The following is a 14923-nucleotide window of genomic DNA, read 5'->3' as shown; positions in this document are numbered from 1 at the left end:
AAACACATAAAGGAAATAAATAGATTCTTCCAAATTAGATTATAAAAATAAATCTTATCGAAACCATTATGTAGGTTTTTCGTTGCGCGGATTATACTCTCGAATGGTTATGAAAGCAAAGTGTTGTGGGCTTATGTTTTTGTATAATTATGTGTTAAAAAGATTAGCTTAGTGACATAACAATGAGAAAAATATGTAGTAAAATAAACACTCACCTCAATATTTGGTTAAATCGTCAAGATTCCAAAAACTTGAATGCAGGAAATTAAGGGAAACAAACTCGATTAGTAAACACCCAAGACATGCAGAGCATTCTCGGGGTGAGAAATCATTTAGAATAATATTATCTGTTCATTGGTGTAGGACTTTCATTTAATAATGACTTATCCAATAATTGTTATAATTAATATTGAAAATTGCATTTCTACTTACGACTTTATAATTACACATAAGACAACATCATGGTACAAAAAATAAGATGAAATTTATGCACTTATTAAATTTGTTTGCGGCGTACTACAAAGAATTAAATCGATATTATAATAATAAATTATCTATGTTATACCATTGTAAGTTATGAGCCATCCGGTTCCAAAATCCGTTATTCACATTTTGAGAAAATTATATTATGCACCAGTTCTCAAGTTCGACTATATTCAAGACGTGCTAATTACGATGGCAGTGCTAGTTATTGATTGTCTTCGAATGCAATGCAGTAATTGTTCGCAATAAATCAAGATTTTCTATTGCATATTGTTTTCAAATTATTACCATTTATTTCAATACGCACCAATTATTTTCTACAGATAACCAAACTACCATCTAAGTTTTCAGTTTCGTGTCACGGTTTGACTATAGTGGGACTTTGTCCCACTATAATAATGTTTGAGATCAGAAGGATTGACCTATAATTTTATTTAATTCCTACTTCCGGTATGTGTTACTATTTTGTCTATTAAAAATGTATTCAGCAATATGGATGACCCTAATGCTTCTAAAAACACGTATTTGGTAGTCTATCTATCCAGTTAGCACGGCTGCCAATGTTGGCATTAATAAACGTTACATATAACAGTTTATATCTCGAATAGTTAACTCTTGGAATATGTACATCGTAGCATTTTCATCGCTTTACTTTTTGATTTTGGAATAGAATTAAAAAGTTAAAACTCATTAAGTACAATGTTACACTTTGGCACTTAATGAGTTTCACCTTTAATACAACTTTAATTAATTATTTATTTTTCAAACATTTTTATATACAACTGCTATTATTTCTATTAATAAATAATTAATGGTTTCTTACAATTGTTTTTCACAAAGGTGGTTATTAATTATTTCGTCGGTGTTTTGTAAAAAGGACGAATCAACCAAACTTAACTTTTGACATTTATTTGCCTGTGGATGATTATAAATGTCGAACAAGTTTATAATAAAGCTTAGAAAGAATACTGTCTTTATAATATAATATTTTAAAAGGCCTAATATGTCACATTCACTTTTTATCCAATATTAACCCTTACGATTATCATTTTTAAGTACTTTCCTGTGTAGATCCAAATTCGCCGTTTTTACGCAACAAATCTAGTGAAATACATATTATTGTTTTTTCATTAAAATCTCAATTTCGCCAAAATGGTTGATTCGCCCTTTTTACAAAATACCGACAATATCGTCACTGTTCTGGCAGAAAACACTAATTCGAAAAAATGACATATTGAGTTAGTACCAAAATGTTCCTTATTTCTAACTTTACCGTCTGGAAACCTTCTTAATAAATAAACGGTCTTTATTTTAAAGTCATCCTTTTCACGATTACTTAATAAACTCACATGATAGACCATTATTTCAAACATTTTAACAACTTCAAAGTCAAATGACTCAAAACTAGTATTCTCCAGTTAGTGTGTTCTGCCAGAACAGAGACGATATATAGGGTGGGTGGAATAAAAATCAACCGATGTATATTATATAATATTTGTGTATTTTTATTAATATTAAACAAAAGTAAAGCCTTCTTGGATACATAATACATAGTGTATTATCTAAAGCAGATCTCACAATAAACAATAAACAACTAAACTAGAATATAAATATGCATAGTATTTGGTTGTCAGCATATTCGAATAAATAAGCATAATCAAGTAGCGTTATTTTATTATACATACATATACACGCACACACACACTCTAGTATCAAAAATATGTCATATTACAACAATAACTAGTATAAAAAATAAGCCTTGGCACAATTTGATATATCAAAATATTTAAGGCACAATGAGAACACAGCTGCAAATTTTGTTATTTTTTTTTTTTCATGTCATATATAACAGTAATTTTTGGTTACAGTATAATTCACAAAATCCAGAGAATATTCAGTGTCATTACACTAAAGCACCAATCCAAAACAAATTAAAGTACAAAATGGAGTCATCCATACATGAGGCGTATAATAACAAAAACCTACTAAGTCACACATATGGTCAAAATCTAACAATAAAATGTCCACATTCTATGTGCAATTTCACACACTATTACATAATGGTCTATAACTTCTAAAATGCCCCGAAATCACACTAAAAAATGTTTAAAAACCAAACGATTTACAGAAACACATTATTTAAAGCGATTTAAAAAAATATTGACATTATTTCATGAATTTAATGCAAAAAAAACGTCAATTAGCTAATAGAAATAAGCATATTGTTCTAATTTAAAAATAAAATACTATGGAAAAAAGAAACTAATGTTAAAACCAACCAATTACATTTGATGCACAAAAATGTAATTTCCCTCTAATATTGAATTATGGACTTATTGGTTTTTGTTATTAGATGCCTCTAATATGATGTAATGTCCTGATAATGTTCAATGTATTTATTTTTTGACGAATTGGGGGGGGGGGGTAAAAAGTGTGACATCACACCGTACGTGGTTCTAGCTTAAGTTGAATTGTATGAATTGTATGAAATTCTCAAGTGACAGCTGTCATATTATTCATGTGTATTGTGCAAGGATTTTATAGTGTAATAATTTGTTTTAAACGAAATACAAAACAATACTTGCTTGAATTCAATGTGTAATGATATGCTTGACTATTTTGAGAGATCCACATATGCTTCTCAAGTCTGCCACTATTTGGTCACATCGCCACTTCTGTTAATTAGGTTAAAGTAACGGCAACATCTTTGCATCTGACCCATATCAGATAAATAATTAATTTAACAGTGTTGACACTTGCGTTTTATCGATGTTACATAAGTATGACTCTAAATATAGACAAAAAGCTGTTTAAAAGTTATGTTACCTATGTTTACATTTTTAGTCAAATCTGGCATCTCTGCATATGGGCTAAGTGGACGCGAAAATGTGAAATTTTAAATGGCTGCTCTATTCTTACAAAATGATATATATGTTCGGCCTATATCTAAGCAATATTTCAAAATCAAACCGGCTTCACAACCGACAAAAAAAAATTCCATGTGAATTGGAAAGAAGTTTTAATTTAAAGACAGCAAGACATAATTAATTTTATGAAGCTGAAATTGTAAATAGTCTGCATATTAGAATGAACAATAAATTGAACATGTATATAATATGTAACTTGGCACGGTAGGTACTTGTGACCTATTTATAAATAGGTCAGATATCTATTTATAATATCGCGACCTGATCGAATAAAAAAATAAATAATGTGGAATATAAATACATGTCAAAATATATTACAGATAAAAAATATGTCAGAATTGAAATCAAATATTTCACGTAAAATAATTTTACATGCTGGATTAATATATTATTATGAAATATATTGAAAGGTTTTATATAATTTTTTCACTCAAAACAGTTAATGTTAGTTGGCGAAAACGATTTCACAAAGGAATGTGTAAATAAGTCATTTTTGTACTACGACCTTTGAATGTTACTGAACCCACTCCATCTTGTAGAAAACAACTATAGTTTAATTCACTATGTTAATACTATTATAAAATATTCTTTTCTGGTGGTGAGTAAAAACTATAATATGACGAATTATTTGATTGTGTTCAACATAGAAATTGTTAGTACAGTTTTAGTGACATAAACACGTCTACTTTCTACTTTTTTGGTACGAGCTGTTCGCCCTCATTCAGCCACACACCACAAATGGCAAAAAAATCATTCCATTATATTAATTACCTAACTAAATCATGATTTTGAGATGTGAACACTTACATAATGTATATACAATCTAATTGATCGATACAATGACCTGTCAAAGTGAAGTTAGTGTTTTAGCAGTTTACAAACGTTCTAGCGGAAATAAACATTGTAATATTTTTTTTCTAATTGTTCGTTTCACTAGAGGGGTCTCCGATACTTATAACACATCATCTTAATAATCAATTCTCAGTGGAAGACCATCATATACAAAATAGTAAAGCACATTTTAAGGAATCTAACCCTGCATTTATTTCAGACTGTATCTAAACATGCCATCATAATATCGCACCGTGAATGTAAAACCAAGGCATCTGCAAAAGACATATTTTGGATATACTAGGGATTGAAAGGAGATGGATGGAGAAGAGGGATTTTTCTAAAAAAAAACCATAATATTTGGTTTATATCTACATTATATTGCATGTTCTTTCAGTTATTTCACTTTTACATTATCAAGTTCACGACTTTTCCAGTTGTTTTGCATTTAATCTCGAAATTGAAAAATTTGAAGATGCCTCGGTTTTACACTCACCGTGCGATATATTAACCCTGAAACCAGACTGTAGTATCTCGGAAAAATCTATATATATATATCAACCATATCCGTAGTAGAGGTTTTTGTATTAACAGATTGTTTATACGAGAAATGGATGTTACCCACTTGCTCAACCTATTAGGTCCATAATCTACCTCTACACAAATTGAAAAACAATATGTGTACTTGCCAGAACCAGGATTCGAACCTGGGACCCACGACATTATATGCCGACACTTAAGCCGCGCGGCCATCGTGGACATCGAAAAAATTGCTTATATTCAAAAATAAGGAATTTGGGAGTTACATCCAAATAATGCATACACTTTGTAAGTGTCATTATGATGCTCTATCTTTTTTCAACTTAAAAATCAACATTTTCTACCTTAAAAATCCCACAGGAATATATTTCAAAATTACGATTGTTCACATACATACTAGTCTGGTCTCAGGACAACGATGTATGTGTAAAAATTATCTAAGTATATTGTATTATTTCAAATTTGTATAACTTAGATTTCAATTTGTTTGGCATCAAAATTTTGACATTTATTTTGATCTAATTGTTCGCTTTTATAATGACATAAAAAATATTTACGTACAATTTTGTTTGGTACTTGCTATTTACAATATTATATTTTTATTATATTATTATAAAATTGACTATTTTTTCAATTTTTATTATTACCACTCACAACTGTAGACATTTCAAATACATCTGTTTATTATTGCTGGAATACTTTCAATTTTATAAAAATACCTATCACATGCAATGATGACAAGAATTTATATTACAATATAATTACTCCAAGAATTTTGTTTCTTTACATAATTTTCACACCATAAAAATATCATTGGTTAATTTCGAGACTTGTATCACATACAAAGGCAACACATTTCATCAGTCTATACAGAAAATTTATCAAATTACTATCTACAAATGATTTTTCACAATTTACGAAGCAATATATAAAGATATTTCTATCAAAATTCAATGATATTTTTCTTTATTATGTAATTATAAAAATATTAACATTAATGACACCAGCGCATCTATTCTATACACAAGACTGCAATCGTATTATAATTTTTACAATAAGCCAGTTTTAATTATTACAATAAGCGCTATGTTTTAACAACACCTACCTCTCATAGTTGTGCTAACTTTTAGAGCGAGATAGTCAGTTTTGACTGTTTAGACGGCTAACTTATTGTAACAATTATAATAACTCAATACAAAAATATGATAAACTACTCTCGATAGCAGCTGATGGCAGTCTTTGTATAGAATAGATGCGCAGATGTTCTTATGAAAATATCCGCGTATGGCGTGAATATGTTGATAAGTCTAAAAACATCAATTCTCAGGGCAGCTATTCGTAATGTTGGTACTCTGTGGTCAATCAGATTATATCGTCACTGTTCTGGCAGAAGACACTAATTCGAAAAAATGACATATTGAGTTAGTTATACAAAAATCTTCCTTATTTCAAACTTTACCGTCTGGAATCCTTCTTAATAAATAAAGTCTTTATTTTAAAGTCATCCTTTTTACGATTACTTAATAAACTCACATGATAGACCATTTCAAAAAATTTAACAACTTCAAAGACAAATGACTCAAAACTAGTATTCTCCAGTTAGTGTGTTCTGCCAAAACAAAGACGATATTATGTTTTTGGATGATTTAAAATTTTAGTAAAATGCTTGTAAATTCTCAACTAAAATTTAAAAACATTCCTCATATACTAACCTTACAAGTAGCTGTCCTGAGAATTGATGTTTTTAGACTTATTAACATATTCATGCCATACACGGATATGTCTTTCAACTATTCCTCTTACTTCAAATAGGTAAAACAATTAATATCACCGACTTATGGTGCTTGATGTAATTCGAATTTACATCCCATTTGTTTAAAGCTTCGTACTATTCTATACGAGTCATTTTTTTCGACCAGTGTTTCGCCTTTCGGCATCATCTGACACTTTAGGACCAACATTTAAAATTACCAAGATTGTGCAATGTAATTTTTGATAATTGCATAGATACTCGACAACTCCATGATTAAAGTAGATGTATTACAAATAGAAAAGAATCGCTAATAATACAATGGTAGGTACCCTTAATTTGACTTGAAACATAATTTGAAAAACATTAATGTTGTGCGTCACACTGCCTTTAACTTTAACGGTAGGTAGGGGGCCACTAAAGATGCTAGCCTGAGGCCCCGCTTCAGGATGTGGGGGCCATGCTTTACGCACTCACCAATGGTAAATGTACACTGACACAAAATACAGTTAATCCTCATTTACGCAATAAATCTTAAGTGTTTGGAAAAACCTACTAATGTATGATCTTATTCATCATATCTTTCTTTTCTTCTTTCGACCATGTCCGATCCTAATAGGATCATATGGGCCTCCGCAGAGTAGAGGTTTGTATTAACAGATTTTATTTTTTACGAGAAATGGATGTCAGCCACTTGCTCAACCTATTAGGTCCATACCCTGACAGACACAAATTGAAAAACAATATGAGTACTTGCAAGACCCAGGATTTGAACCTGGGACCCATGGCGTGATAGTCCAACGCTTAAGCAGCGCGGCCACCGTGGGTGTGGGTATCATATATCATATATTATAGAAACAAGAATTGACTGCATTCTGGGTCAGTGTAAATTTGCCATCGGTGAGTGCGCATAGTCCCTGAAGATGCGAAAAGGCGAAACCCGAGTAACAAAAAAATTAATCAAATAAAACAGTACAAAAATTGAATCAATTAGAAGGTTAAACAATTTTTGTATTATGAACCATAATACATATTTGACAACAGAGATATAATAATCCTAATAAATATGGGAAGTATTTGGAATGACATAAAAATTACAGATCTTCAAACGACGACGTGTCAATCTTAAATATTTATATTTTTTTCTTATAAAATAATTTGATACGTTGCCAACTATTTGTAAAAACTAATAGTTATATTTTTCATCACTAAACTATTTTCAAATGTTAGTAAGCCGTTAATTAATTAATTAATTAATTATATAAAAAAACAAAATAAAACATGCGTTGGAGACGCGATATTTTTCACACTCGGAAAACTCATTTAGGAACAAAAAATCTTTTGAAAATCCTAACCAGGCTGTGTTAAATACAAAACAAAAGTCTAAGTTACATTTTATTAAGACTGTTCATTAATATAAGGCACTATATATAGGTTAATGATTTCTACAGAACAGCCAGGTAAAATGGCAGACTCGATAAATTGAGATATGTAACAGTAATCCGTAACTCTTTGAAGCCGTTGATCGAAGGTTCAATACCGCGGCTGGCGAAGAACATGTCTTGTTTTTTCAACACAATAGGTAGAGAAAATTAAATGAAACTTCCACTCTGTGGAAGCCCATAAACTATGTTTACAGCCGACGTACATGAGTCGTAAAATAACTTCAATACAAACCAGAAAAATACAACTGTGTTTTTGCAAAAAAAGGAGTAATTGTCTGCCGATAATGATCTTGTTTTTAGGGTGATTTATAACACCATAAACTGTATTTTGTAACTCGTGTGGACTCGCTGTTTGGAGCAAAATGGTAATTAAACGATGAAACGTTCTATACGTCAGAAACAATGGCATTCTACTTGAAAAGGTTCTGGGGAGTTAATCAACTTTGAAATTATCATTCAATTTTGATTGTGTGCCGTAGACAGTATCAAATACTGAGACTACATCCATTTTACCCCCTCAGTATTTATCTACATTCCGGAATGCGATCAGAGAAGACCGGCCGGTCCTATGTTCTAATAGAAAGTCTCCCGTTGGGTGGGTTGGGTCTGCCTGGTGTCGGGGGGAGCGCGGTCGATGTCTGCCGTGAGGTTAGCGAGGTGATAGCGGGAAATGATTTGTGAGCCGAGGCAAGCACACTGCGAGAAAGGGACGGAGCCGGAGGCCGTCCCGCCCGCACCCACCTTGCTCAGCAGCTGGCTGTCCAATTGGCTGTCCAGCTTGGCCAGCTCGTCGTCCAGGGTACGCTTCTTGCCCTCGAAGCTCGTGGGATCTGAAAATGCACACAACTTATAAATGGAACAGACTCCTTATCTATGCAGATAAGGCTTTTATGAAAACGGTTTGTCAGAATGTAAAAAGTGATTGAAAGTGAGTAAAACGATTTTAAACTGAAAAAATTATTCTTTGTTTCATTTTGACCAAACTTATCATACTGCCCTCGTATCTAAAAGATAACAATGTTTTTTAGTTGAAATCATTTTTATTTATACTTGTACTCATATTGTTTGTCATTGTTGGAATAGATTTATAAAAAATAATATTAACTAAGTTTCTAATTTTTATAATATGTATGTTAGTGACAAGTGGCGAAGGTTAGAGATAGGCTGTGGAGAATCGTCATAAAAATTGCCCAAAAAACTATACCGATTTGTTTTCATTGAACTAAGAATACAAATTGCAGATATTGGTTAGTTTTTAAAATTCAATTAAACCCAGCCGAAAGCAAACCATAATAGATATTAGATAATTTGGCACAGGTAGTGCCTCCAAATAAAATTATCAGAAATAATTAACAATTACCACCCACTGTGGGATAGAGCACGCGTTTCTGAAGCTGTGGGCTTTGCTCTCATGGATGGCAAAATTCTCGTTCAAAGTCTGTTAATATAGACCCCACTATGCGAAGGATGTATGGTCCACCGAGGTGTGAAACTTACACCCTAATTAGAACAAGAATTAATTATTAATGAATGAATTGAGTATTCATACCCGCAGCACCGATGGAAGCTTTGTTAAGAGAGTTCGCGGTGGATCCGTACTTGGGTACCAGTCCCGAATGAGAGGCGGATGAATGTGGCATGGCCATAGCCATGGCCGACTGCGATTGAAGATGTCCCAGGACGTGAGAGTGGTACAGCGGCACTGTGTCCTGGCTGGAGAATGACGCAGCTGACGAAGACGGCCCAAACCCAACTGCTTACACGAAATTCAACCATCTTACTTCATTTCATTTTATCATTCAAATAGATACGTTATACAATGTAAAGTTTATTACGCTGATACTGTATCTCCGCCGCTATAATACAGCAGTGATTTGTCGTAGCATTGCCTACCTACTGCTTCCCAAGAAACGCAGATCACATAAAGTTATTGATATAATATTTATGTATAGATGGCCAGTTTAGTGTTGGTATGATAAAGCACTTGAAAAAGTGATTTTACTATGTACAGAACAGTGAAAATAGTATTATTTCTACTTATAAAGTATAAACAATAATTTCATCGCACGCCAAGTTACCTAGAGGCATGCTTGTCAGACTTTTTTGACAAATTAATATAATTGAACTGACCCAATTCTTCTCTGCTGGAGTTATTCCTGAGAGAGTGTGTGTGCGAATGGGTGTGCGTGTTATAATGAGAGTCGCTAACATCGCTGGCGTAGGCGGCCGCGTGCGTGTGCTTCTGCTTCTGGAGAACTTTAATCATGGCGTCCTTCTCCGCCACCTTCGACTCCAGCTCTTTCAACCTAAACAAAAGACAAAACCACACTAATTAAAGTCACCATATTAACTCAGAGAGGACTCCAATAGCATGTACTCACCACAAAATACAGATAGAAAAAAAAATGAACATAATGTAATAGGAATTGTAATTTCTATTTAAATATCTAGCAAATAAATGAGTGTAGGGCAGGGGAGGGCAAACTGTGGCCCGCGGGCGGCATGTGGCCCGCCGGGTATTTTTTTGCGGCCCGCCATCATTAATTGTACTTCTGATTACAAATAACTTTTTTTATATATTTTTTAAAAATATTGACAATAGATTAAAATTTGAAGAATTTGTTGTTTCGTTAATGTATTATCTCAGTACGTCTTCCTTGCGTCTCGTCTCACACTATGTAACCACTATTTTCTATGTTGAACATCGTGACACATTTAATTAACTCTGCGTTGCAAGGAAAAAAAATATATGCCCACGATATGGTGAAGGGTTTGAATGGATTTCAATTAAAACTCAAGTTGTTCCTTCGACAAATATCGAATAAGAACGTGGACCACTTTCCAACTTTGAAGTTGCTGAATGTACCAGAATATAAATTTGAAGAATATGGTAAAATTATTAAAGCTCTGAATGACGATTTTTTACAAAGATTTGGTGACTTCCGAAAAATTGAGACAAGTTTAGCAACAGTACGCGATCCATTTTCAATAGATATTGATAGTGTACTGACAGAGCTACAACTTGAGATTATTGGTCTGCAGTGTGACACTGATTTCAGACAATTGCATCGTCGTGAAGATATATCCAAATTTTACAATGCCCTTAATTCAGACAAATTCGAACTACTTAAAGATTATGCAAGAAAAATTTTCGTTGTTTTTGGATCAACCTATATATGTGAACAAACATTTTCGATCATGAACCTCAATAAAAATTCTTTACGATCATCTTCGATGCCCATTTACAAGCAGTTTTGAAAATATCAACCACAAAATTAACACCTGAATTTGAAAGTTGTACAACACTTTCATTCTTCTCATTAATTTTTTTGTAATGTTTATTTTTCGTGATAATAAATAGTGTATATCTAAAAATGGTGTTTTACTTGCGGCCCGCCGCTCATTTTGAATTCTTGAATTTGGCCCTCCATCCAAAAAGTTTGCCCGCCCCTGGTGTAGGGTAACCCTTTGATTTCGCTAGGTCTAAAGCAGGAATGAGAAAAATAATGACGTTATAAATGAATGATAAAATTAATAACGCACCTTCCTTCAAGGTCAGCACACTTTTTCTGCGCTTCATGCAGCTCGTCCATGTGTCGTATCTTCTCATTCCTGGCTTCAGCCATCAGCCGCTCGCTCTCTTGAGAAGTCTTTTCCAAAGCTGCAATCTTGGCATCCCTGTCAACAGAGCCGTATTAGAAATTGACGCAATACAGTACTCAATACTATACATCAATTTCATTGTTATAATTATGTTACATTCTCTCACACTAACCAATAATAATATTATATTGATTTACTTTAAATATTCTATTTTTAAAAAAAATGAAGAAGAAAAAACAACATTCACTAAACCGAAAAAGATATCAACTCGATTCTTTGGATCCTTATTTTCACCAAATTCAGTGTTTCCTTAGCATATTGTTGACAATAGGCGACACTAATGCTACAGTTATAAATTTTATTTTATTTTATTTTCCGAACATTATTACATATATAATTTTACATTAAATAAATCTGAATTATTTGACACCTATTAATTGGGCACTTAACCAGCCATATCATTTTGATATAGATTTTCCACATTTTCAGGCATGGGCGGCTCTTGTAATCTAATGTGCAAGACACTATTTCGCATGTAAGGAGTCCGGCTTTGATTCCCGGATAGAACTATAATATACTACTGTAATTGGTGCCTTTGTAGACTACTATTAGTTTTTTAAAAAAGATCCTGGTTTTGAAAGGCATGACTAGTAACCGCAGATTATACAAAAGGTTACTGACTTAGGAAGGCTGGCAGCATCCACAGCGGACTGCCTCAAAGCGGCCTCTTCAAGATATCTCTGCTCCCACTTGGCGCATTCTCCTTCCAGAGCCAGGACTCTCTCCTCTCTCTCCCGCAACTTGCGACGAAGCTCTCCCTCTCCCGCTCCGTTACTAGAGTTGGATGCCCCTCCACCTGCTCCGACTCCGTTCGATCCATTGTTACTCGCTGTTGCACTGCCATCTCGAGACCTGTTGATTGTCACACATTATCAGCCAGGTAAAACCGTTTGAATATATTGTCAGCGTTTTGTAAAAAGGGCGAATCAACCATTTTGGCTAAATCGAGATTTTAATGAAAAAACAATTTGTACCTCACTAGCTTTGATGGGTAAAAACGGCAAATTTGTATCTCCACAGGAAAGTACTTACAAACGATAATCGTAAGGGGGAATATCCACTAAGTGTTACGAATAAAAAGCGAATGTGACATATTAGACCATTTAAAATATTATATTATAAAGACAGTATTCTTTCAAAGCTTTATTATAAACTTGTTAGACATTTGTCATCCATCCACAGGTAATTAACCCTTTTACTCCCACGGGGCCGATATTTCGGCCCACCATACCTATGCGAAAACTCCATCTGGGCCGATCCATCGGCCGAAAGTTTGGAACCAAATTTACGATTTATTCCAAATTTTTTCCCGTCATATTTCGTTCATGTAGACGAAGCATTATATTCACTGTGTGTTGGGTGGTGACTAACATTTATTTTAGTGTCGGCATTGTTTATAATTATGCCATACCCTAATAACTCACAAGTCATAATTGCTCTGCTGTCGAACTTGAGACCAAAGAGGGTCATAAAAATAATAAAACATTATTTTTATGACACATTTTAAATTCTGATATTTCTTTTAGTTGTTTTATGATTCATATATCACATTACAAAATGAAATTTGTAATTTTTGAACTAACAATGGATGCCACTGTATTTTTGGTAAGATGGTGAAAAAATACATGAATATAAATAATATTATAAATGATTTAGTGCTTTGAGACTTATTTTTTGAAATTACTTCATTCCATATCAGTTAGTCGTCGATACTGTATCGAATTCTCTTGCGATTTCGTGAATTGAATAATATTCTTGAATACCTTGACACTATACAATTTTTTTTGATTACTTTATAAAAATTCTATTTCATAGAGAAATAATAATATGTTTATTTTTTTTTCTGTTACTACATAAGGATAGATTATATTATAAAATTTGATATATCAATTATAAATAAAAAAATGTTGTCACACTTGTTTTGTTGTTCAAACATAGTTTTATCCGTTCATTTCTAAATAAATATTGATACATTATTTTTTTCTTTTGTTTTATTGATGTAAACTATCAATATTATTACTTATTATTGCTTTATACACCATTGAGAACACACAAAAAAAGTTTCAAATTTTTAAAACATGTGTAGAATTAGTTATTTAAAAAAAACTAAATCGACGATTTGTTGTCAAAAAACGCTTGGGAGTTTTCGCATATGCTAGGCTAAATCAGCTGGGAGTAAAAGAGTTAATAAACAAATGTCAAAAGTTAAAAATCCTCCTCGTGTAAAGTAGCATTTTGGTTAACTCACCCTTTTTACAAAATAATGACAACTTAGTAAAATACTAGCTATAGCAGTGGCAAAGGGTGGGGGTAGGCTGCTAAGATCCCGGATAAATAGTGCGCATTAAACTTTGACAGTCATACGTATTTGTTTTTATTGAAATATTATTGAAACCAAATCATGATAGTTTTGGTATGTTTTGGGCAATCCGACAAAATTGTACACACTTTTTAATTCACACAATGTAATTTGTTTTCGTTGAAATAAGAAAACATATTCATATTACACATGATGTTGGTCTGTTTCTTAAAATTCATTAAGCCCTGCTTAAACCTAATCATAATATATACAAATAGTATTATATCTATAAAATATCCAAAATTATGTATGATTTATTGTCATAATTATAGATATTTCATGGATAGATGAGTAAATTTTTTGAATGCTATCTATTTTACTTGGTTTAATTGAATTTTAAAAACTAGTCAACACCATCTGTAAATTGTAGTCTTAGTTCAATGAAAACAATTACGTATAACTGACAAAGTTTAGTATGCACTATTTATATCGAATCTTAACACATTGATCGCCAACTAGTTTTACATAAAATAGTTAAAAAATGATTATTTGTTTCTAAGGTATTATTTGATAGGTTATGAAAGAATATAATGTTTTTTTTTTTCATTTTGATGATTTTTTTACGTAAATATTGGTTTTTATGATGTGCCGGCCACATGTGTCCGTCGCGGCGCCAACAAGTTATTTTATTCTATTGCGCCGGGCCGGCCATTTCGCCGGTCACCTGTCCATATGTGTTGACGAGAGCATGGTGCCATTTCGCGGTCGAATTATGTTTAGATTTAGATAGTATAATAAACAGAAAAGGCACAAATACGGAATAAAAGTTTTCAAATTGGGTAGTATAATACCTGGATACACATAAACTGGAAATATACGTATACATACCTTATAATCATTTTTGTAATTCTATTTTTTTTATTATTTACATATTTTTTATAACTTATATTTTTATAATCTAATTAATTTTTATTTTTATATCAAT

General features: G+C 32.4%; 1 protein-coding gene across 1 annotated transcript in view; it reads right to left on the bottom strand.

Moving 5' to 3' along the window:
• LOC147078821 (uncharacterized) overlaps positions 1 to 14923 on the bottom strand; it is a 40107-nt gene that overhangs the window by 2249 nt on the left and 22935 nt on the right. Inside the window, exons 12-16 of the mRNA XM_085949706.1 lie at positions 12261 to 12491; positions 11520 to 11654; positions 10107 to 10282; positions 9526 to 9729; positions 8718 to 8806 (exon numbers count right to left, since the gene is read on the bottom strand). Of these exons, the coding sequence (XP_085805832.1) occupies positions 8718 to 8806; positions 9526 to 9729; positions 10107 to 10282; positions 11520 to 11654; positions 12261 to 12491 (835 nt within the window). The remainder of the gene's footprint in view (positions 1 to 8717; positions 8807 to 9525; positions 9730 to 10106; positions 10283 to 11519; positions 11655 to 12260; positions 12492 to 14923) is intronic.

This window comes from Rhyacophila brunnea, unplaced genomic scaffold (assembly GCF_057557595.1).
Source record: "Rhyacophila brunnea isolate RB1 unplaced genomic scaffold, BYU_Rbru_1.0 scaffold_10, whole genome shotgun sequence".
NCBI lineage: Eukaryota > Metazoa > Arthropoda > Insecta > Trichoptera > Rhyacophilidae > Rhyacophila > Rhyacophila brunnea.
Note: the sequence above shows the minus strand (reverse complement) of the source record. Positions and strands in the feature narration are given on the sequence as shown.